This window comes from Manacus candei, unplaced genomic scaffold, assembly GCF_025592945.1.
Source record: "Manacus candei isolate 608988 ecotype Guabito, Panama unplaced genomic scaffold, ASM2559294v1 h1tg000003l, whole genome shotgun sequence".
Classification (NCBI taxonomy): domain Eukaryota; kingdom Metazoa; phylum Chordata; class Aves; order Passeriformes; family Pipridae; genus Manacus; species Manacus candei.
The window spans coordinates 10374920-10400282 of NW_026138051.1; the positions used below are offsets into that span (position 1 = coordinate 10374920).

Sequence of the window (25363 nt, forward strand, 5' to 3'; positions counted from 1 at the left end):
CTAGGCTTTGGTTGCCAGCACACAGAGGACACGACCTGCACAGACAGCATTTATGCCTCACACTGTCTCTGGTTTCCATTGTTGGGAGACTTCAGGAATTGAGTAATTCCTAAAGCTGCAGTGAGCAGAGCCCCCATCACCCACGGCTGTGTCCCTTGCTCTGACCTTGCCATCAGCCATGAGGGCTGGTGGCAGCACAGCCAGGTCTGAGGAACTTTGCTCTTTACAGCTTTTTGCCTTTTTCTCTGAGATGCTTTTTCAGAGAAGTTTCTTGCCTATTATTATTTCTCACCTGACTTTTAAAAACAATAACACCTAGATAATATTTTCAGCAACTATCACTGTATAAGCATTTGCCATAAAACATGCCCAGTGTTTACTGAGTGCTCACAGAAGGAAGCAACAGAATGTGTGGCAGACTCACCACATTTGCCCCTGCCCTTAGAGGAATTATTCTAAGCTCGTAAGAGGTAAGAGAAATAAAACCTTTGTTTAGGGCTGAAAACACAAACCCCAGCACATTTTGACATGGGAAACCTGCCATGGAGCGTAGACTAAAGCCAACCTTTGCTGTTGCTCTAGTGAAGGGACAAACTGGGGCTGTACAACAAAACCACACAGGCTGCATCCTCCTCATTATCAGACTGTGATTAGCTTTCTGCAAAGTATTCAATGGTCAATAAATTTTTGCTTACTTTTTTTTGGTGCTGTTTCACCATCCTCACTTTCCTCAGCTTCACATACTTTGGAAAGCAGTGAAGGAAAAAGTCCAGTTTGTTTCTTGCTTTGGCATTCCCCTCTGCCATCAAGCTGCAATAGAAAAAGGCAGAAGCAAAAAACAAGCAAGCGAAGTCCACCTCAGCAATTTAAGTCCCTAAAAGATTAGATTTTTTCCACTGAATAATATAAATTGGTGAAAAATTATAAGGAGAGTCTTGTCTCCTCTGAATGCTTACAAAAAATATTCCTTACACTTTTACACCACCACTTCATTAAACACTGAACAGAAGCACAGCTAAATTGCTTCTTCTGTGCTATAATGAAACAGCAATAGAAATATTTAACAAGTTGTACACAGTATGCTTGGGAAGAACACACAGCTATACTTTTAATCAACAAAAAATGAAACTTGCAAGGAATAGAAGAAAAACTTACACCACAAAACACAGGCCCTAAAAATGCAGTTTTGGCTTGGAAAGACATTTGAAGGAGAACCTTGAGATTAAGGACAACATATATCCACAAAGGCGGCAGCAAGCTTGACTGCTTAAAAAAAAATTTTATGAACAAAGTTGACGCTGCTAAAAAAACTTGGAAACAAAACCAGACTTGAATAAACAGAACGAGTAATTCAATAAATATAAACAAATAATTTAATATGAAAAAGCAAAAATACTTTCAGGAAGAAAAAAACCTGTATCTCTGGTTTCTGTTGGAAATTTTAGGTGTGATTGACAACACAAACTATTTGAAATCTTGTTTGTTAGAGGCTTTACTGGTGCAAAAACACTGGGGTTTGTCCTGCCTGCTCTGCAGTGGACCTTCACTCTGACCCAATACTTCTCTTTGAGTGAACCTATTTCTTAAATACATCCAGCACAAGGAGGAGATGCTCTGCCATTCTCTAATTGTCAGAGTTTCCATTTCTCCCCCTGTAACCTGGTACCAGGAGCCAAAGAGGCGAGACTGGAGAGGTGCATGTGGCCACTTCTGAACTCTAAGAATTTTGCCCTTGATTACACCATACCCCCACACAGTGCTATAAATCACCTACTGTTTCAGCAGGTGGGATGTGACTCTACTTACTGTATATCACTCCATCTTCAGCGAAAACATGCAATTTCCTGTGGAAGCGTTGTTAACATATTTTCTTATGAAAAAATTGTACCAGTGGAAAGTTCCCAAATGGCTGTGCATGAGGCTTCATGCAGTAAATCACTGTGGCAGTTTGCTGACATTCCCAGCTCCCTGCCAAATTCTTTCCTCTCACCTGCCCTTTTTTCATCTCCTACACATAGAAAAGTTAAATCCCTTTCACTCAATTAGCTGCCTTATAAACTTTCATCTCTGAAGTCCACAAAGCATTATGATAGAGAAGAACAAACCTGTTCTTCCTTCACTTTTAATGGCAGCACCAACCTCTCAACACGCTTTGAAGAACCAGCACCTAATAGCAGATTTGCATCTCATCATTAAAAGTGGGGAAAGTTGGTGTGTGACATGGAAGCCCAGAAGCACCAGCTGCAAGTGAAGACAGGTTGCCATGCTAGGTCAGTATAAATAAGGAGAGAGGAGTGTATTTAAATGTTTTTATTTCAACTAATGGTTTGCCACCATATTACATCACTTTGAATAGCTTGGAATAGCAATATGATCTCAAAATATAGCAAACAGCTTGCCAAAGCAAGATAATATTAAATCCTATGGATACAGCATCTTCCTTCTTTGGCGAAAACGCTTCCATTTATCTGTAAAAATAGTTTTATGTTCCAGCACATTTGCTGCTCACTTTATTGAACCCTGCTGTCTATACCATTTGCCTCTTCCCTGCACAAAACCTCCCCACAATGTAGTATGGTTTTATATCCAACAGCATTTTAAATAAAAAAGTTATAGATTTCATGCAGATTTCTGTAAAAATTATTTTCTAGGTGCACAGGACTGAACCAAGATGCATACAAAAATGCATTCACTTCCATTCTCAGGTGTAACCGTGCCATCAGCAACATGATATCATATGTTACCGTGAGAGGTCCAAGGATGGTGGTATTATCATATATAGTATAACCTTAAACAAAAGAAAAAAACAAATCAAAACAAAAAAATCTTAATCTTTTCATAAGCAGCAAGAGAAAAAACTGCCATGCTTTATTTGTAAAGTAATCAAAATAGTTAGATGTACAAAAAAGCACCATGTACAAAGAATACCAGAGGAAGATCATCTTCCTAATTACACATTTCTCATTTAGCATTGTGAGCTGACCTGCAGGTCCCAAATTGTACTGTAGTTTTATGTGCAAAGTTAAGGATGTGGTCAAACCTAGAATATGCTTGGACCGTATGACAGAAATTAAAGTGGACTGCAGATAGAAATTAGATTTGTTTCCATTACAACTCATACCAACCACCTTATAGCCCTCCAGGGTAAAAAAACCACGCATCAAGTAACTGAGAAATAATGGAGTGAAAGCAGCTCCAGAGCAGTATTGCAAGATGCAGGTCTGCTATGAATGCATTTCTGTGAGCTCTTGATAAGTTAAACTTTCCTTTGGGAAAAGAGCATGTCTGTTGGTTAAAACTCCTCTCCCTGAGAATTTTGATAAAGAGTTTGTCTTGCAAAGCAAAACAAAGTCCTTTGAACCTCAACAGTTCCAGGCCAACAGCGTTTCAACGTGGTCACAGCCGATCTGCTACTCATGCACCCAGGGTGGCAGGTTGGGTTTTTGTTGCATTTTGGTTTTTTTTCTTTTCAGCTCTTTTATACTCGCTTCATTCCTCTGCCCATCAAGCAGGCAAACACGGTCATGACCATCTTCGGTTTCACCTCCACAAGATCTTCTGGAAGAGCATAAACTCTGGCACCAATTCTTCTTGCCATGGACACAGCATACCTATTCACCATGAAAAGATGAGTGGGTCAGCATCAAGACTGCTAGCAATAAATGACAAGTCAGCTCCTGCCGTATCCAACACAATTTCACCTATTATTTAATTAAGATTCAAGACGTGGAACAGTTCAATCACACCACATCCTTTTGTTTTACAATTTTTCTGATCTTTTGCTGTTTTCCTTTTCCGTAGTCAAGTGTTTTTAATGTGCAAATTGACCTTTGAATGTCAAGTCCCCTTTACCAACAGTTAAAAAAATTAATCCTAATTAATACCTATTAGGAATAATAGCATATACAATGAGGGATTAATCGTGTAACATTTACATTTCCCCTGCTGTTTGCTCCTTATGAATAACCAAGTGAGACTATTATCTGCCAGAAACTTTACTGCCGTTCTGCCACTGCAGAACGGCCACAGAACACACATTTCAAAGGCATATTTTAATAGGCATACTTTAAACTTGACAACCCACAATGATTCAACAAGACATGAGACATACAATGGTTCAGTTTCAAACCAACGAGGCACCAGCTCTTCATACGGCTGAAAAAGCACGTAAGAAACAGAATATCATTGCTAAGAACTGCCTGAGCTGTTCTGCCTTTCTCCCAACAAGCCAGAATTCAGCCAACTGCTCCCTCCAGCGTCACAGGCAAGGACAGCAAGTGGGTTTCAATAAATGCTGCCTGTCTGAAGAGTACAGTGTAAAAACAGACTGAAAACCACAGCAATAAACTGCGGTAAGAATACCTACAGCTTGAGGCCAGCACATAGAAGGGGCACTCTTTCAACGAAAAACAGCTTTTGAGATATCAGACTTACTTAGCATTATTTTGTTTGTCATCTTCCGATAGATGACCAGTCTTTACAAGGTCATAGTTGATACAACCAGGCTGAATAGCATCAATTAAATCCACAACAGCCAAGCTTGTGCTGATAGTCTTGTCCTAGAGAACACGGGGACAGAGAAGTAAAGATGAATGTCTAATCCTTAAAGCATATTTCTCACCTCAATTCAGCTGCTCTGGAATGTGCAACAAAACAGGCTTTAAACGAGCCTTTTCAAAGCAGCAATGTTAGTGATTATTCCCATTTGGACCACAGGGAAAACCAAACTGCTGCTTCTCCTTTAGCAATAATATAAGATTATTACTCGAATTTACTGCAAGTGCTCTGAAACTACAAAGTAGTGACTGATGTGGAGGCAGCAGGTCTGCCCTGCTGACCACAGTCCAAGGGACAGTGCTCACCTCTGAGCGCTCACCAGCTCCAATCCCTGTTTGCCAGTGTCTCAGCACCCATCTTCTGCCCCAGACCCCAACCACCCTCCTCTGCCACTGTTCCCCACTGTGGGGAATAGTCTCCCATCTGGTAGCTTGAAGTCACTCTATTCCCAGCACAGACTGAATCCTGTCCTGTTAAAACTCCTTCCTAAGATGCCCCTGCTGCTCCTTCTAGACAAGGAAATGCTTTTTGGGCACTTCTCTCCTTTTGGATGCAAGAGGGGAACCTGCACCTTGAAGTTCTGGATGGAGGTGGACTTGCCAGCTTCTTTCAGGGTCTGGTTTACCCAGCTGACTATAATGTCATCGTTGGCTTTCTGGCCATCACCCAGGTCCTCGAGGACATTCAGTGTGTACCTGAGATCCAGCAGAGAGAACAAGATTAGGTACAGAGCCAGAGCAAAGCCCCACTTGATCGTGCAGTCAGGATGCACCATGGTAGCTTGGGAAGTCTCAGCTCTGGGCTTTTTGTTTGCACTTTTTTTTCCCCCCAAACTCCTTTAGCAAAAAGGAAGAACCACCTATCTTACCTGCAGTGTGAATTTTGTTAAAGCACTTGGTCTTCCTAGCCTTTCATGATCTTTAATACAAGCTCACAAAATTGCCTGGGCTCAGAACTCTTGTTAAACTGTTTCTCCACTGACCATTTGCTCCAGGGGTAACACATTACCTAAAAGGTGTGATTAACTAGCGAGTTGGCATTCTGACCTCTGATGTCAAATAAGGAGCTATTATGAAGCTTTTTTGCAGATATATATTTGCATCATCTTGGAATTCTTCAGAAATAGGTAAGAAAAAGGAAGATCAACTTTATCTGTTACTGAGTCTCTCCATCCTCTCCTATTCCAATGCAAAAGAGGGTTATAAAGCAGCCCTAGAATGATTTCCTCTCAATTTCCAATTAAAAATTAGAACATAAAAGTTGTGTAATGTTCCTGCTCAAGGTTTCTGCATGTGGACCAGACCTGAGCAGGCAAGAGAGAGAGGTGATCCTGGTTGGCAGGATGATCACAAGTCCACCAGTGGGCTGCCCAGAGGTCTCTGCTCCAGCCTCTCATGTGCAGCAGGATCAGCTCAGCCACAATTCTGTCCAGCTGTGTCTCAAACTCCCTCAAAGGACAGAGGTTTTACAATCGTTCTGGGTGACCTATTTCAGTGCTGCAGTGCTCTCACAGCAAAAAACCTCCCAAATTCTGTACTCCATTCACAAGTTGACATATTTGAGAGGGGTCCTACCTTCTCATTAACTGCCAGACCAAGGCAAGTGTCAGTGTTGGGTTTCCATCATTCAGATCCTGTCCTCCAATGCCAACCAGGGAGAACTTAGCTGGATGCTTTCCCAAGTCTACAGCATAGTTGCAGTTTTCTAGCTACAGAGAACAAAAATTGATGTAGAAAAACATTTTAAAACACTCACTTGACTGGAAACCTCAAACAGGAATTTTTAGTGTCCATGGTTTCTTTTGAGGTCTTTTGACACGCTTACCTTTTTCATATTTGCTCCAAGTTTAGGGTATGGAGGCTTGTTAACCTTATTCCAGTCAACAGGAACTTTGATTTTTTCATATAATTGTAGTATTACCAGTGCATCTTGGAGATCACTAAAGTGGAAAACACTGATTAAGTCTAACGTTCCAAGATTCAAGTGTACTCTGACTTTGTCACATCATGAACAACTACTACTCTTCACAGGTTGTTGCAATTTCAACAACCATAAAAAGGAAAAAAAAAACAAACAATTGAAACATTTTGCAGTTTTCAGGGCAGGAGAAATACTCCATGCTTAATATCAGCTGGCTGCTGAGCTAGAGCAGGTTTTAGCATGGTTACCAGCAACACATCCAGGGAAGAATTTTGTTACATAAAATCCAAAGGTAGCCACCTCTTTCGACTGACTAGAGAGACCCAGAATATCTTGTCTCCTAACTATGATGTCTTGGTTATGACCTAAAATTAGGTGACAGGGCATCTAGTTTCAGTTGCTCTAGTACAGTTGCTTAAGCAGATCCAAATGTATTGGGATCTCGGGGTAACGATTTTACAAGGTAAGGGAAAATAAACACGCTGTCTTCAGCCCTTAAAGCCAAGTGCCAGCTAAGAAATCCCCCAGCTGCACATTGCAGGGACAGTGCAGTGAGCATCTCCCACTCCCTTCCTTCTTAAGGTCTTTGCTCAGCACTGTGGCAATAGGATGCTGGTGTGGGCACATCTTTAGTCTGACCTACTTGGTCTCTCTCAATAGTCTAATGCTTACCCATAGAGGTGATTTACATGGGGGTTCACACCAAGGGAGTTCATCCAGTTGCGGAAGGTCCGTTCCTCACGCGTCTCTCCTAGATGAGAGAAAACAGGTTCATGCAAATTCTGCAAGCTCAACCTTGTGCAAGGGATTTACACCTTGCAAGGCAGGGAGCTTTGAGCAGCATAGCTCATCAATGGGTTTTTAAGCAGAAAAAGAGTACATTTTCTACTACAATTTTTTTCTAAGGAAGAGGGTGGCACTGATATCTAGCCTTTGACAGCAGTTTGATTTCTCCGGGCCTCAGAAGAGCATGTCTTTTGCACTTTCTCCAAGAAAAAGTATCAGGAATGTCTTTCACACGGGTGTTAGCTAACTGCTGTCTGGGAGCCAAGCAGCCAAAGCCCTAATCCTGGTTGTGCCAACAAATAGTGCTCCCATAAACGCCTCACTGCATTATTGAGGTGCTCTTGCCCATCACAGGAAATGCCAAAACTGACTTCCCTGGCACAGAGAGTGATGGACTGTTGGCATTGTGCCTACAGGTTCAGAGTAGCTGAACAGGCTGTCAAGTACCCTTCTCATCTGCCCCAAACGAGTAAACAACCGCTGCAGCACCAATAACCTCAAATCATAGGTGTTACTCCAAAGGAGATACCTCTGCGGGGCACAGCCTTCTGTGACACACACAACTGTTTACTTTAGATATTTCCCTCCTGCTAATTTTGTGACTGATATGGCCATCACCTTCCAGTAGGGTCCAGTCGATGTCCTGGTTTTCAGGCTTGGTAAGTGCTGGGTACTTGTTGAACAGGTTGGCAACGAAGGCCAGGTTCAGTTTGGGGTTGCCACTGACCACATCAGCCGGTGTGACGAACTGCCGGCAGCCGAGCCGATCCGCCTGCTGAAGCATGTACTCTGCCCTCCGCAAGTCATCCTTTTCCTGCCAGGGATGCAATGGACAAGAGCTGTCACGGAAGAGATCAGGCTACAAAGCAGATGGGAAGCTCCTGACCACTACCCGGAGCAGTGTCACAACTCCACGTGCCTTCGTTAGGCATCAGTCGCTAATCGAACGAAGAGATGAAGCACGCATGGTAACCCCCGCTGCTCTGCATGTCATCATCCTGGTTTGCCTTGGGTTTCTTTCCTAGCATGGTGCTTTCAAGCTTAAATGCTTTCCAATTTTTATGCTTTTAGAACTTGGTGGTTCAAAAGCAGAAGTCAGCACGCGTCCAAATGGAGCAAACCCACAAATGATTTCCCAGTCATCTCTGTTAATTGGCAGGTACTGATCAGGCCGGCAACAACCACTCATCAAAAACACACCCGAGGTGTGCACATGGCCACTGACACTGTACAGGCTCTAGAAATTAAGATACCAGGTTACCTAGATGTCATGGGGCAATGATAGGGTACAGGGAGTTCACGATTCTACAGCATGAGGCCAGGACAGCCTGAATACTTACATTGAAACCTGACATGTTAATATCGATCTGGGGCTCTCCTTCTTTCTGCCCTTTAGGTGCAATTTGATTGAGGAGGTGGAAATAAGCTCTAGAATCCTGAAATGGATGAAAAAGAAAATTCAGGTCTTCTGCACAGCACTGAATACACCATAACAATTCATTTCAGGCTCATCTTTAGCAAGTCACTGTGCATAATTGGCTTATATACCTTTACTGAATTGCCAAAATCTGTAAGCTTAAAAGAGAGCACAATGGTAGAAATCCAGGCAGCAGAAAAAGAAACAGAAAGAGAAAAAGTTAGAAATACATAAGACGAAAATTACAGGTTTTGACTGTTTGAAAACTGCCTTTGTGCAAACTCTGGTGCCACAGCCACCTCTCCAACAGCTGGAGGAGACAATGACCCTATGCTGCTCACAGTCATGGCCCCCACATGCACCAAGGCAGCTCTAGCCCCTAAACAAGGCACCCATTCCTACTACTGCAGCAACAATGAAAATAGCTCAGCGAAAACAAATTCCAGGCAAAAAGCTGATTATAAAAAATGTCTGAATGTTTTTCTCCTGCCCATTAGCTATGATAGCTCAAGGGAGAGAGGGCAGGGATGGTCAGAAATCAGGAGGAGCAAATAGCTACAGTACTTATTTATCAACTACATTTCCTTTTAGTCCACAGCAATAAGGAGGACCTCAGCATATCCTGGCAGCCAGAGATGCCAACAGCTATCAGCAAAACTGGAAGTAATTTTGAAGCTGGAAATAAATGACCATATGTGTGCACATGTTCCCCATGCACATCAATTATCTTTTTTTTTTCCCCAGTCCCCTTTCTCCTCCTCAAAACTGCTAGCCACATGAAGAAGCACCCGAAACCTGCTGAAACCAGTGTCCAAAAATCCCACACTGACCAGGAGTCATCACCCTCCATTTCTCACTAGTGCTGAGAGCCACCCCCTCACATCTGAGAAATAACTATAAGAAAAAATATGAGTAATACCAGTCTTGTATTCGATTAAAAAAATGCAAGAGCTTTGTAGCAGAACCCCACCAGCACTGGGCGAAACAGACAGTTCAACACTGGGCTCATCCTCATGGCAAGAGAGAACAGCACTGAGATACCTTAAATATACCATCCATAACCCCCCTGTTAAGACCACCCAGTGTACTAGGGTTAAGAAAGGTCCTGTCTGAGGATGAAGGGCCTCATTTACACATGCAAAAAACAGCCCTGTCTGGCTCCCAGTCTTTTCCCAGGTATGTGCAGGTCAGGAGAGCTCTTGGTACCTTGATGTCTGAGCTGAAGTTATTGATTTTGTGCCAGCCTGCGTTTTCCAGGTGGTAGTTGGCCCATCTTAGGAGGAGCTCTTCTGGGGAGAGTTTCATAAGATCCTCCAGATTTTCACCATCACGAAGTAAGGCAGCCAGTGCTGGAAGAAAAATGCTTGTGAGGGCAAGAGTCAAACCTGCGTGCCAGAATTAGAGCTGCAGCAGTATTTCAGAGGGATACAATACCAACTACTGATTACATCCAAATGTTCTGGGTATTAGTGGAGTTTTCCTGAGATGGTTGTTACACAGAGAGGAGTATGAATGATCTAGAAAACTGTGTGTAAAAAGTATTTTCCGTTTTCTTGTATGACAAAATTCTCTGGATTTTATGTGCAGTCTTTTAAGCTGATGACAGTAAGCTAAATGTAAATGTACTTCTATCTCAATGAAAAATGCTTCCAAGTAGTTTCATAAGCACTGTTAAAAAAAAAGCCAGAAAAGCCAAGATAAGCACCCGGTGCTTCCCTCATCATGAATTTTCAATCTAAGCCAAACAATGGCACCAGTTCACGATGGGGAAGTTTAAATAAAAGACACTGAAGCACCTCCCTCCATCTGGGTGCACTGATAGCACATGCAAGAATATCAAAGCTCTTGAATGATTTGAAAACTTTAAATTTTGAGGTCTGTCAGCAGGACCAAGCGAGCACAGGGAAAAAGCACCACTTTCCCACTGACAAGAACGAAGTAACAGCTCAGCTGCACCACTGATGGTAGCATGGAGAATTTTAGGAGAACCAAATCATTACTGAAGAGTTGAAGCCCTCTCTTTTTTTTTTAAGAGGAAGATGTACCGTTGTCTATAATGCTAAAAGGATGCATCAGCTTTTGCTGCCTCCCAACTCCATTAGATACCCATGGCTGGAGCAGCCTGGGGCATCACCAAGCAATGTGCTCATTCACCACAAGGCTCAAGCCAAGCTGCATCTTGACTTACAGACTGGTGTCCAGCCAGTTCTCCAAGGCTGACACACATTACCAGGATGGCACAACCCACTTGCATGAACCTGCTCACAGCCACAACAGCCTGGAGAGCAGTCAGCTTGGCACATGCCCCGATGAACCCCCTTCCAGCAGAGAAGAGGGGGGGGAGAGGCAACCACGGGGCTGGAGTTGACAGCCCTAGCAACATGGTGTTCATGCTTTGGAAGAAATCACTTAAAGTTTAATTTACCTTCATTTCTGCTGAGCTCGATGTCAGCGAACAAGCCAATCTTAATGATCTGCCAGAGAAGCCCAAGGACCAGGTGGGGTTTCCCTTCCCTCAAGTCCTCTGCACCAATATTGACAACATGACAGCCGATGGCAGATGCAGAATTCAAGGCCAAGTTCAGGTTCTCCTGCAAACAGTACAGCCCAGTGAGACACAGTCCAAGGAGATGCTGATTTCCCTTTCATCCAGCACCAGCAGAGTGGAGATTTCCCCCCTGTTCTTGCTCCAAAATCAGCAGCTCAGAAGAAACGCTCCCAGCCACTCTCCGGCTGAAGTTTAAAGGGAGCTGTGGTGGCAGCAGGCTGAATCAATAAGAACTGAACTAGGCACCAGGGTTTAATTTCAGCCTCTGGTATCTAGTTTCAGTATCTGAGTTAGTTGCATCTAATGGCATCAACAAGAATAAGGCTAGAGAAGTGCTAATTTATATGCCTGCACACACACAGGCATCTTCCCAGAAAGAACCTGTCCTACTATGAAATGATTCACAGACACCCAACACCAATAACTATATTGCTGCAAAAAGACAGTGCTGTATATAATCACCACAGCAATGTAAGGTGTGCACAGCATTTCAGCCACATTACCCATTTTGTCACTAAGTATTTTGTCTTTTGCATGTGCCCACAGAACTGTGGATTATGCACAGTACAAAACTGCATTTAGTAATTAAACATAAGCTATAAAACTTGCTGCCTTCCAGCGTTCCACAGCAATGCCTTGAGCCACCATGCTACATTCATTAAGTCTACCTGGATATGAACTTCAGCAAAAAAATATAGAAATGCATCATACCTGAATTATGAATGGTGTGAGTTTCTTCTTGTTAATTGCTCTTTCATCAATCGTATCCGGAACAGAAAGATTGATCATTTTGCTGTTAGGAGGAAAAACAATTACACTTAAACAACTTTTAATATTTAACCTGAAGAAAACTCAATGCACTGTGACAAGACTCACAACAGCACATTTCCTTTTGCCTGTTCGGTTTTGTGTATTTTTTTTTTCATAAAATCAAGGTTGTGTAAATCAGAAGTTAATATTGACATTATCGAGAATGTATTTGTAACTAATAGCTAAGCCTGAAACCTTAAACATATTCCCAGCCACTACTGATCTCAGCTGCTGGAGCAAAAAGAGCACATGAATTATTCACAGTGCAGTCACTGAACTAGTGAAGACTCATTGCTCTGCTGACATTCACTGCACATTCTAGTAAGACAACATGCTTCCTCCCATTGTAAAGGTGTACTAGTGCTGGCAGGAAAACCTGCTCCAAAAAACCACAAACACTTGGGATGCTCAGTGGGGAGCATGTGAGCGCAAGGAATTTTTAATCAACAGAAAATATGGAAAGTTTTTACTTTATATTATGAACTATTTCTTACTCAGTTCAGCCTTTGCCTGAAGACCTGAACTACTTGAAACTTGGGAAATAAATAAAAGAAAAATATATATCACAAGCTAAAGGAAAAAAGAAATTAAAGGCAATGAGTAGCTCACTTAAAATTATTTTGTGTATTGATACAGAGTTACTGAAATTCCAGGCTGATCCACCTCTCCAATATATTAATACACTTACAATAAAAAAAAAATGAATGTAACCAACATAATCAGCAAAAACACTATACATAGAAGGTGCTGGTATTTAGCAGCCCTGGATGCCTTCTGTTTTCAGCATGCAACAAAATAAGTCACCTTAAAACCAGCACAAGGATTCCCAGGAAATCCATTTTTGGGTTAATTCATAAGGTCACTAACATTCCCACAGAGGATACTGTCTGTCTAAACATCCAAGGGAATGGGCTATTTATCACATATGCCCTCCCCCAAGCTACACAGCACCAAGCTGAGTTTGTAACAGGATGACTTCTGCTCCCACAAAGCCCCTTCTTCCCCTTCAGCAAACTCAGACTCAAGCCCAAACAAAAACACTAGAAGAAAATACCAGCTTGTGAAGCTGGCACCAAAGCTGGAGCATCACACAATAGCAATGAAAGAGACTGAGCCTCTTTTTATATGTGCAAAAGTGTTATGCACACACACTAGTCACAAAATCAGCCTGGAGCAGGATGAAAATTCCCCAGCTACAGTTCTGGGAAGCTGTTTTGGTGATTTTCAATTTTTTTTATTTTTTTTTTTTTTAATTCAGGAGCCATCATGACTTACCATAGCACAATCCCATCTCCCACAGCTTTGAACAGGTCATCTGTATTTGGGTTCATTGGAATAACGTGCCTACAGTCAGGATCACTTTCCAAGGCTTTGTTTATCCAGTTTACAAAGGCGTATTTCTCTTCCTCTAAGATAACCAATCGTAAATTTAATACAAGCCTTTTCATAACACAGCAAAGATTTTCCAAAAAGAATCAGCATACAATAGCCCAGGGAAATAACTGCCCCACTACCATTACCACAATATTTTATTAGTCACACAAGAAGTTTAAAGAAAGATGACTCTCACTTCCAATTACCAGAATATTCCTGTTACTTACATGTTACTCAACAACTCTATTTTACTCAAGTGTGACACAAGGACTTCGTCAGCCAGCACAGTTAACAAAACAAATAAGCACATATTTAACTTATATACTGCTAACTTTGCAGTATATAAATTTTATCCTGCTCTCACCTTGATGCAAGATCATTCAGCTCTCAGAGAATAAGAGCAGAGCACGGGGCACAGCAGCAGAAATGGCCTGGTTTTGGCATGGGGCCTCCACTCACCCAAGAGAAGAGCAGGAAGGCAGCGCAGTACCTGAGTAGGAGTGTTGTGTCCCCTCGCTGGAGAGCTCCGAGGTGCCCCCGATGGCACAGATTCCTTCCTTCCTGTTAATTGCTTTTCTGAACGTTTTAGCAATATCGCTGCTTTTCACCTCTTGGAAAATCTACAATTTAAAGCCCTCTGTTAGACAAGAAAAGCTCCTCTTCATAAAACAAAAAGACCACAGAAGAAGCTATTTCGCCTCATCTTTAAAGCAAACTTCACAGTAAAATCAGCAAATGTGAAGGGCCCCCCAAGGGTGTAGTGGTATTAAATTTAACATGGATAGTGGACAGAAAGTCATCCCACTCTCCCAAACACACATTGCCAGTGCCTATTGAAACAGAAGCATTAGGCATGAAGTACTTTGCATATATTTACCTTTACGAGTAGATTTCAAGAGACTGTAAAAATAAAACGTGAAACCTTTGCAGTCTGACAGAAGGTACGCATGCAGCAGTTCCCACAGGACCAAACTTGAGAAAGCTGTGGTGCAATTTTAACCTTTCTGCAAAAGCCAGATGCTCGTGGGACTGTGACTTTAGTTCACACAAAATACTTTCTCCACAACCCAAGAAACAATTCTCTTTAAGCATGTAATAGTCAACTGCAATGACGTGTAACAATGAGTGCTCCAAGTAAGGATTCCCCCTTCTTCCTCAACAACAGGCTTGGGCTAACTGACAAAACATCCTCAGATGCTTTAGGACAGAAAGATTACACATGCCATTTGTGCAGGTTGTGTGATACTATTAGAAGCCCCAAGGTCCTACAGAACTGAGCAATTATTAGTAAAAAACACATTCAATGGCTGGAAAGCCTACTGTAACTCCCTCAAAACTGAACTCAATTAGTTTCAACCATGTGGAAAACATAAATGAAATGTATAAAGGTTCTCTTAACACTGCCCAGAAAAAGGCAATGAAACAGCACTGTAAAGCAGAACAACAAAGTGTTTCTATTAAAAAGAGAGGAGGGGACACCAGGCTGTAGGTGCTACCACAGGACCAGTCTCATGGCTGTCATTCCTTACCTTCCCTGACCCTTAAACATAGGGAAGGTGGCAAGTCAAGATGATGATATAGTGCAGTTACACCATCTGCTGATGGCACACAAGTTGATCAGGTAAAGCTGATCAAAGATTCAAGAGCCCAAAATCTGGGGGATTTCTGTTTGTTGGCTTTAAATAAGTCTGAGTTAAAATTCTTGTGGTTATTTTAAAATTTCCTGGGTTAATTACTGGCATTTCATATCTTCTTGAAAACAGGTGCTTTAATGCTGAGGTACCACTAAGTCACTTGGCTCCAACCTCGAGTCAGTTCACATCATCCTTTGCAACATAAACTCCAGCAAAAATGCTCAGTTAGAAAACAGCAACAGTTCATTTTGTAAAAATCCCACAACTAACATTGCTGCTAATGTACACCTCAAGTTGCCCGTAAGACATTTTATGTTTACTCGATCATTGGTACCATTCAAATGTGACAGAAGAGATTTATTTCCTCCTTCCCAGTGCAAAGTTAGAATTATGGACCAGCTCAAACCAACAGCTGAAACATGCACCCAACATGCAAGTGTTCACAAACTGCAAACAAACTCCAACTTACTAGTTGACTCCGAACTCAAAAGTTCAGAGGGTCTGAAAACAATTAAGGAACAGAAGGTGAAGATAAATTAAGAAATATCAAGAAAACTAATTGACATGAAAACAGCTCCCTCAATGTACTGCACATACTTTTATTTTTTTTCAGCTTTCAGCCATCAGAGTATGAAAAGGTTGAAAGATGTACATTGAACCAGTACCTCAGAAGTGTTGTGCTTTTTTAAAAATAAACTAAAAAATTCTGATCTATTTCTGCAATAAAAGATTGAAGGATATGCCCATCCTCCAGCTTTTTCTGTCTCCTTACTCCCATTCTTCTCTTTTGAATCAACAAATTTGAATTCTCCTGGATCAGCATCTAGGACTAATCCCCAAAAGTGTCTTGAAATGCCCTCTTGAGTCTTTAGCAAATACTTGTAGTACCATCAAATAAAGGAAATTATACTGATACACTGGGAAAAACAGCATTCATCTGTGTGCCTGGAAAAACTGAAGTTTCCAGTCAATACTATAAGCTTGGAGAATTGGAAGTCTTTTTTCCAGTTGTCACCTCATGTGGAAACAGTCTTTTAGCCTCCAATGAAGCTTTCATATAGGAAAACCATGTGGATTTTGTTTGTTTGTTTGTTTTTCTTTAAAAGACAACATATTTCCCCTCTGTCCACATCTGAAGGCTGGAAGCGATAGTACAAAAAACTGGTCATGTGCAGAGATCTGCACAAAGAACTGATTTTAACATGGATAACCCTCAAAATTGATTAGTTTGTCAAAAGAAAACTAGGATTAGGATAAGTGTCTGAGAAGTCCAGTTCAGCCTCTTATACTGTCTTCTTTAGCTTTGTCTAAAACAGGTCCCCCAGGCTGCTGGAAATTCAAGAATACCACTTACATAGACAAATTCTTCAAAACTAATCTTGCCGTCTTTATTCTTGTCGCCGTCAATCATGAGCTTCTGGATGATCTCTCTCACTTTGTACCCAGGCAAAGGTAGGTTGGCCTCCTTGAAGAGTTCATGCAACTCATAGTCACAGATGAACCCGTTGCTGTTGAGGTCTGAGGAAGAGAAGAGGCAGGAGAAGGTTTTAGAAATGTGCCAGTGACCTGATGGGACCAACCCCAGAAGGTGGGGCAGAAACAAAGCCCCCATGTCCAAGGGCTTAATGGAGAGCAACCTGCACATTGGGAAAGCAAGATCCATGCAGGGCATACACACGTAGCATGATATCCACACCACAAATACCAAGGAGTACACTGTTCAGTGGACACCACCACAAATACACCAGGAACCAAAGGCACACAGTAAATCCACACGGCTCGTCATCAGGGGGTCCCAGCGCAAGCCATGAGATCTCCCTGGCTCTGGGGAACAGCAGCTTCAAAGCAGGGCTGACCAGAATGACTCCTAGCACGTGTGACCAAGTCTGGTGTAAAAGTTTCATCACAGAACATCTGCATTTTCATAAGCAATCTCCAGAACATCTCTTTCTGCATCTAACTGCCCCTGGCTTTGCATGTTAAAAATAGACAGTAATGAAACACAGCACTTATTTTCTGAACAGAAAACACTAAGTCAGCTCTACATTTGCATTTTTATCATGTTGATGATGATGTTCTCCATTTAACACTGACAGCAAATTGCAACCAGATATTTTATTGCTGCCCAAGAATGGTCTGCAAAGACATTTGCTTTGACAGTCAATCACCAAGTCACAGCATCCCATGCTTCGTGAGACATTGTCACCTACTAGGTTGAGGAAGAAAATAAAAATCTATTGTGAAACTGGAGCTTTTCACATTAACAGATCCCAACCCCTTTGGGGACATCATCACATCTACCAACAACACACATCAGCCTCAGCCTTTCTTCAGGCAAGTGAGATTTTCCTGCCACTATGGACAGGCAGCAGTTGGGTGCCTCCTTCCTCAGGCTAAACAGGATGAGCAGACAGTGTGGCTCACAGGACAGCTGGTACTGAGGCTTCAGGAGTCAGGTCCACAATCAGATACAGCATTTGAAGCTGTTGGACAGCCCAGGTTCACATCTCAAGCCATAAGCATGACCCTCCGGCCCCATCTTTGGAGAGACAGGAATTCAGGACAAGTTGAGCTGTTACTGGCTGACTAGCAATGTTAAAAACGTGGCTGTAGGCAGGTGCTACAGATAGCCCAGGGAAGCTGATTTAGTGCCCCAGCTGCTATCTCCTCCCCAGGCCTGGGGCTGTGGGGAGATATTAACCCTGGATTACTGGATTACTGCTGCTGGGGAATACCTGGATGGGCTGAGGACGTGAAGACTGGCAGTCTCCTATGACCATCACTGAACCACAGGCTCTGCAAAGTCAACACGGTGCCTGTATTGAAGACACCAGCTAAGCCCTTTAAGGCTAAATGAGAGCTTTTTCTCCATTTAAGCAGCTGTGTTACCTTCTCACCCCCACCTCCAGAGCTCCTGGGGCTGTGATGGTGCACTGCTGACTGCAGCTCATCACCACCAACTGCCAAAACCACTGTGCTGCAAGGCATCCTGCCCTGCTTGGCTGCCCCCAGCCACCGTTCTGCCCATACCCCACACAAGAGAGTTTTCATGCTATTTCACAGAATCATAGAATATCCTCAGTTGGAGGACCCATAAGGATCATTGAGTCCAACTCTGGCTCTGCACAGGACAACCCCAAGAATCCCACCATGTGCCTGAGAGGGTTGTTCAAACACTTGAACTACGGCAGTCTTGATGCCATGATCACTTCCCTGGGAAACCTGTTCCAGTACCTGATCACCCCTCGGTATCCTCTTCCCTAGGCTGAACAAATCAAGTGACCTCAGCTGCTCATGGAAGCATGCTGGCTGTGAGCAGTGACTGCAATGTTGTTCAGGTGTTTTTCAATAGATCCCAGAGGAGTCTTCTCCATAATTTTATGAGGCAGTGAAGTGAGTCTGACAAGCCTATAGTTACCAGGGTCATCCTTCTTGAAAATTGGGACAATACTTGCCAGCTTCCAGTCAACTGAGACCTGTCCAGATTCCCAAGACCATTGAGAGAGATCTCATGATTACATTAGACAGCTCTTTGAGCACCATGGGATGAATCCCATCAGCCCCATAGACCCAGAGGGATCCATCAGCAGGCTCTTCTTAAGGCCACAGAATTAAATTCCACTCAAGCAACAGCTTCTGTTGCCCAAACATCCTCCCACCCTGCAGGCTGCAGAATGTTAAGAGCTGCACCAGCCTCAGCATTTGGCTTTGTTCAAGAAGAAATCTCACACCACAGCCACTAAGGTCAGTATTTATGCTTAAAGGGAGATACTTTCAAGAGTAAAAGAAAACAATCAGGATAGCTCTAAAGTCCAGTTTTGTGGTTTGTTTTTGTTTATACCAAATTGTAAAGGTCAATTTATTTCTAGTGAGGTGTCAGTGTGGGTTTTAGGTTTTGTTTCACAGCAATGTTCCACCAAGCAGTATGTCTACACCAGCACTTCAACCTTCCACATCTTCCAGATCCATAGGGGAATATGAGATTTTAAAATTGTTTTTATCAGTTAGCAAGAAAGTGAAATTCAGATGCTTAGTGGCACACATCCAAAGCAACTAGAGCAAACCTGTACTCCCCTCCTACATCTCAAACTAAAGAAGAGCATCAATCCCAGTGGATTAATAAATACATTAAACTACTTTATGAAATGTCAGTGTTTACAATAATGCTGGTGAAATAAAGTCGTTTGGGGCAATGATTAATGATACCAACAGGCTGCTGTCTGGCCCTCAATTTCAGAATTTTATTCCAAAATAATATAAGCTTACAAAGGCAAGCTTTATTAACAGTCCAGCCTCCGATGTCATGAGCAAACTATTTCCCCTCTAGATAAATCACAGCTTCTTCTATTACAGTACTTTTATTACTGAATCTAACTCTGCAATATGCATCTTTTCCCTACCTCACAGCCAGTGAGGAAAATCAGTCAAGAAGGGATTTCCTAATCTCCATTTTAAAAGTACAATGTAGTTATAGGAGCTAATCCCCAGCCTGGCATTTGTACTGGTTTGCTTGAAGAAAGGAAATCATAACTTAAAAACACTGACTGAAATGCAACTGAGGGGTTAGCCCAGGCTATCTGGTCCATCCACACTTGCTCAGCAGACCTCAATTTCAGCCTGAAAGCATCAAACCTGGCTGCAGGGCAGATATCAGGAATTTACTCCAGTCTGGATCAACATCTGCCCATTTTGAGGGTTTCATTCACCCTTGCAACCAACATCTTCCCAGTCCTCTAGGTGTGCCTAGTTCAAAGAAGATTCACCTCTGCTCACTGAAAAAAAAAAAAAAAATTAAAAAAAATAGCAGCTCTGCCACATGAAGAGCCACCTGAAACGCATACTCACATGTGAGCTCCCACAAGTCAGGAGCATGGCACCAGGAAAGAGGGTGCCCATCAGAAGGAACTGCACAGCAGTGGCTCTCAACACCTGCATTGGGCTCAGACAAACAGCATGTAAGTGTGAAGGACACCTGAGTCACTCAAAACCTTTGGTTCTCAGGACTCAGGACTTAAGTTCTTCCATCTTAACAATATCCAAAACACCCACCTGTAAGAGTTACTCTTCCATTGTATCCTTGGAAAAAAATAAATCACTGATTTACTTTATAGATTAAAAGGGCACTTATGTCCTGGATACTTGGGAGTGGGATTTACAAGCAAGTCAGGTCTGTTGGTTGAACTGTAAGACCCCACACCAAGGTACTAGTTTTGCGGTAAAGATGCTCTCATTTCAAGTTTTAGCTTCTTGGCCACAGAAGGGTAGATTTGAGAGTTAAAGCCTGGTAGATGTGCTAGCCTGTGGTTTTGGCTTGGTAGCAGAGTCAAGTAATCTTACTAGTGATGGATTATGTGGTGGAAAATGGATCCGTTTTTAACATGTCAAAAAGCCTGATGTGACAAATGGGCCTGAAACCCCTATCCCACAGGGCAGCTGTTTCCATTCCTGCTGTCTCCCTTCTGCAATCACAATCAAATGTACAAAGAAGCAGAATTTAAACAGGAAAAAAAAAATTCACCTCAGCAATACCAGCAAGTTCCAAAATTATTTCCAACATCACTGCAGGCCCACCATATGGTGCCTTGCTGGATGTCCTGCACCAGGCCCAGACTTCAGACAGAAGGTGGTCTAAAATCCCTCTCTAACAAAATCCAAGGTGCTATTCAACAGCTGAAGAGGCTGTCAAAATAGAAGCTATCCCAAATGAAATCCTCCGGCGGCTGGCCCAGAATTACTAATGGAAGAAAGCGAAATTGTTTTAACAGACAAGCTACAGCCTGGATTCATTATAGTCTGCCCAATGGAAAGGAAACTACAGCACATCTGAAGTTTCCTATTTCTACTGAAAGATGCATGCACGGCCAGCGTGCTAAACCTGGGAAAGGTCACGGCAGCGGCGCACGACACCAGCTCTGCCCAGACACAGGTGGCGCAGCAAAGCCGCAATGAATCCCAAAAGCTGCTTCAAGCTCTGGCTCAGCTTCCTCCCGAGGACAAGTACTTAAAATAGCTTAAATAACAGGATGCAAGAGGGGAAAGTAACCCACACAGTTTCCTTTTAAGGATAAATGCTCAGCAGGACACACTAGCAGGATCACAGATCCCTATTTGCCTCGAGCGAACATTTCGGAGCATTGTTTTACCACCTTGCAGCACTGAACAAAGTGTTCGGCCGGGTTATGATTTTTGAGTACTTCATGTTTCCAGAAAAGATGCTTATCTCTGCTTATCTTACAAGCAGGGAGAAGGAAGACAAATAAATAGAACAAGTTTGCAGATTTTGTTCTGCCCTGCCTCCCCTCTGAAATGCCACTGTTTGACCAAGTACACACACATACATGCACACACACCCCCCTGTTCTGCAGAACAAATTCAGAGCTCTGCTGAGATCTGGAGCAACCTGTGCTTCTCCCACTAAGCTGTGGGTCACTCAAAGCCTAGACAGTTCCAATGACCCACTTAATTACTGTTCTCAGACACTACAATGCTTTTTTTCCTCATTGCTGTTTACCCCTTGGATCACTTCCAGTACAAATCCCAGGCTGTAGGATGCTGGAAGCTGCTTGTCTGCACTGTAGCTGACTTTAGCGATAACCTTGAACAGTGTTTTCTTGCCTGTGGACTGTTCTAGTAACCACTAGGTGGTTACTGGTATGGGACTCATACTTGTCAGAGAACTTGTGCTGTCAGAGAACAGCACACCAGCTGCATGAGAGGGAGGGAATACCTTCAAGTGGCATGGAAGGCAAGCTGTGACAGAGTACACAGTAACACACCTCACTGCTTTCCAGCACCACCAGATGCCCCAATCCAGTTCAGCTGCACACAGAAAATCTGGTCAAACGCATACCTTTCGAGTCCCATCAACCTACACATACAGAGCAGCAATTTGCCCCATGCTAGAGTTTAAGCAGGTCCCCAGGAAACCCTGTATCAGAGCAGGGCACATCTTGGTGAGGAGAAATCACCCTGTGGAACGTTCCCTCCTCCCCACATATCCTTTACAACACCCTAGAAGCCAACCAGCTGAGTTTTGCTATAACCATGCTTCTCAGCTGCATTCCAAGTCTTCCAGGGAGCTGGGAGATGTAAAACAGACTTTGTTTTACACAGCAGTCTTAGTCAAACTTTTTTTCGCATTCACTAGAGATGGCATTAGAAGTTCACAGTGAAAGTCATAAGTAACCAGTTCTATATTCCAGGGCAAATATGGCTCCTTTAGGCAAGAATAAAGGGAGTGAGAGCATTAAAGACACTCCTGACAGGTATGTCCCACATGTTTGTGGGCTGTACCATGCCTAAAGCACACAAAATAGAAGGCAGATGAAAAGAACTAGTAGATCTCATCTCACTTGTGGGTATGCCCAGGTTAATTATCACATTTCTCATTAATATCTAAATTTTGACACTGCCTTTATAATTTAAAACTAAACAGGGATGCACCACCTGAGCAGGGTGAGCTGGTTTGCTAAAACAAACCAGCATTTGAATTGGGTTTCTCCATGTTTCCAGTGCAAAGGCAGCCAGCCAACCTCATCTCGATAATTTCCCCCACACTAATGAAAAAAAGCCACCACATTCCAGAGAGGTTAATAATTTTAAATGTATCCAACGACAGAACATGCTGCCTACAACCCAGCCTTATTGAGGTCTGCACTCAGAGACACATTAGGCAGAGAGAAACACTATGGTCACTTGTTTTGCTCTGTGGCAGCTCAATTCCACCTGCTGGGAAAATCTCGGGAAGAGCAAGACAGAGAGGGAACTCCCTGACATTCAACTTGTTTCAAGTTCCAACAGGGAATACTGCTCCATGAGAATCGGTTGCCTTTGAAATTCACGTTTCTCTCTGCAGATTGCAAATTTTGAGCAAGTGAGAGTTTTCACAGCCACCATGCTCTAGAGGGTGGTTAACACCTGATACAGATAAGAGGCAACTATGATTTTGTATTTAGAACCAGTGCTCAAGAGATGCCCATGTCCAGTCAGGAAAACAAAACACTGGCTCTGACCACTTGATCAACTCGCTCCCGGCCAGTGCCAGTCCCGGGTGTGGTTCCCCAGCTGCACACGCTGACCTCAGTCCCCATGGCTGTGCTCCAGCTCCCATCCCACCCCTCCCTACCAGCTCTCTGATCTTCCAGTAAGCCATATCAGGAAAATAAACCAACAGAAAACGATTTTTTTCCATGATGTCAGGTTTTTTGCCTGTTTCAGCTTCCTGAAGCAGCCTGTCAGAGGCTTCTGCGATGCCAGTGCAGGGGGAAAGCTCTGAGGCAGGTGGAGCAGCTGGGGCTATGCAGCCCCTGGAGTGCAGAGGGGTGAAGGAGGTGAGCACCAGAGCAGAGATGGAGCCACCAGAGGGCAATGCAGGTGTGCTCAGCCACAAAGCATTTATGATCACCACAAGTTGCTCCATGCTGGCCAGGTAAACAGACACGAACTGGCTTTTGCCTACAAACGCCTCAAATGCACCTGCACCAACTCGAAATGCAGCACCTACATTTACCATCTGGAAAGCTCAGCCAATCTGCTGAAACCAGCATCACCAGAACCAAGCACTGTGCAAGCCCTGAAATACTGTCTGTGCCAAAGCAATGCAATGCCTGTTTGGATATTTTTCTGCCATCAGGAAGCAACAAAGCCCACCCCAGAGCAACAGCACAAGGCTGTCTGCCAGTGCTCACTGACAGTCAGACTGCCCGTGGCCCAGCTTTTGTGCTCCTTGGCTAGAAGTGACAAGTCAGAAGCAACAAGGCTGCCAAGGGACTCCTTGGCACTGAGACGATCACGAGAGCAGCAGAATGCCCACATCCTGCTGCCACTGCTGCTCACAGGGGTGGGAAAAATCCACTCCAAATGTACAGCAGTCAGGAGCAAGGTGCCCTCCTCACTGCGACTTACCGACTTTGGCAAAAGCCTCCTTGAGTTCCTCCAGCTCATCTTTGGAGATTTGCATGGTGTTGGCCATCTCATTAATTTAGGGAGTACCTAAAGAGAAAAAGAACAGTGTGTGAAAACAGCCTGCATTCAGTAACATGCAGTTTCAAACAGCAGCACAGCAACAATCTGTACCAATGTCACTATAGTTCTTGAAACCACATTTATCTTTCCGCTAAGAAAACAGATGTGTGAAACTCAGAGGTGGGAAATACACTCCTTAACAAGTCAAAAATCCCATTAGCCTTGTTAATATTTAGCTCTGTGTATTATTTTACAGCTATGCTGTTCTGCACACATTAAGGTACCTGCTGCCAGTGTATTCTGTAGGTCAGAAAAGCTCATATCTCCAGGGATTTTCCACAACTTTGCACAAAATCAGAATCCAGAGTTAAAATATTAATGCAAGAGATACTGAATGCCCTGCTTGCCTGTCTGTCCCCTGAGAGCATACAGCTACCAAACCCAAATAAAAAAGATTCTGAGCAGTACCTGCAAAGGGTCTTTTGGCACAAAGCAGTATACCTGATACTGTTTGCAAAAATGAAAGAGTTTGCTTTTCTACAAGAAAGCTGAATAAACACCTGCCTGTTTCCCCAGAGTCAGTCTCCAAAAAAACACGTAAAGAACAAGCTGTTTTGCACAGCCACTGATCCCCTCAACCTCCTGAGCAAGGAGCACTGTGAGCAAGCACAGAACAGCAGGCACCAGTCACGCTGAAACCCCAAGTACGCAGAAACTCCGCTTTGATCAGATCTGCTTGGTGTTTAAGAAACAGAGAGGATGAAGCATAGAGTTCCTCCACCCATCTGCTATCATCCTTCTTTCCAAGCACTGAATAGGTGCCACCCAGCCAGCCTGGACAGGAGGTATCACCATAGGGATGGGAGAAAACCAGTCACCTGCCCATGTCCCCTTCCCACGACATTCATGACAGAACATAAGATGCCCTGTTGGTGCTCTGGCTGATATAACTGTGAGAGAGCAGTGATAGATGCATCAATGCACACAGGGGCAATCCCTGTGTGTGAGCAAAAAGACAGGCACTGATAAGCACTTTCTAGCACCTCTGCTAGTTCTAGCTCAGGGTCTGTACAAATGGGGATTTCGGCAGGCTCAGATGCAACTTCAAATGAGATTTGTGTCCCAAGATTTCCAACTCCTACTTGTTAGCTACAATCCCTGGGGTTGTGAAATAAAAGGTTCCTCCTCAGCCTATGGGAACAGACACAGCTGCCTCCTCCTTTGTAAGCAAAAGGATGAGGGGTGGATTACATTTTACAGACTGTCAGAAGGCAGGATCCTGAACGGGCTGGCTCTGACTCGAGGCTCAAGCACCAAGAGGCTCGGTTTCACAAATGCCTATACTCTGATTAG

The 25363-nt window shown here is 43.3% G+C and overlaps 1 protein-coding gene across 4 annotated transcripts in view; it reads right to left on the reverse strand.

Moving 5' to 3' along the window:
- Positions 1-2295: 2295 nt before the first annotated feature.
- PLS3 (plastin 3) overlaps positions 2296-25363 on the reverse strand; it is a 50336-nt gene continuing 27268 nt past the window's right edge. For all 4 annotated transcript variants that reach the window (XM_051784444.1, XM_051784423.1, XM_051784434.1 and 1 more), the window contains 15 exons: positions 23951-24037; positions 16401-16564; positions 13903-14032; positions 13314-13446; positions 11940-12021; positions 11106-11271; positions 9887-10029; positions 8604-8699; positions 7882-8077; positions 7150-7228; positions 6382-6496; positions 6132-6265; positions 5129-5252; positions 4435-4559; positions 2296-3611 (listed from right to left, as the gene is read on the reverse strand). In XM_051784444.1, coding sequence (XP_051640404.1) covers positions 3479-3611; positions 4435-4559; positions 5129-5252; positions 6132-6265; positions 6382-6496; positions 7150-7228; positions 7882-8077; positions 8604-8699; positions 9887-10029; positions 11106-11271; positions 11940-12021; positions 13314-13446; positions 13903-14032; positions 16401-16564; positions 23951-24017 — 1887 coding nt within the window. In that variant the 5' untranslated portion in view covers positions 24018-24037 and the 3' untranslated portion in view covers positions 2296-3478. The remainder of the gene's footprint in view (positions 3612-4434; positions 4560-5128; positions 5253-6131; positions 6266-6381; positions 6497-7149; positions 7229-7881; positions 8078-8603; positions 8700-9886; positions 10030-11105; positions 11272-11939; positions 12022-13313; positions 13447-13902; positions 14033-16400; positions 16565-23950; positions 24038-25363) is intronic.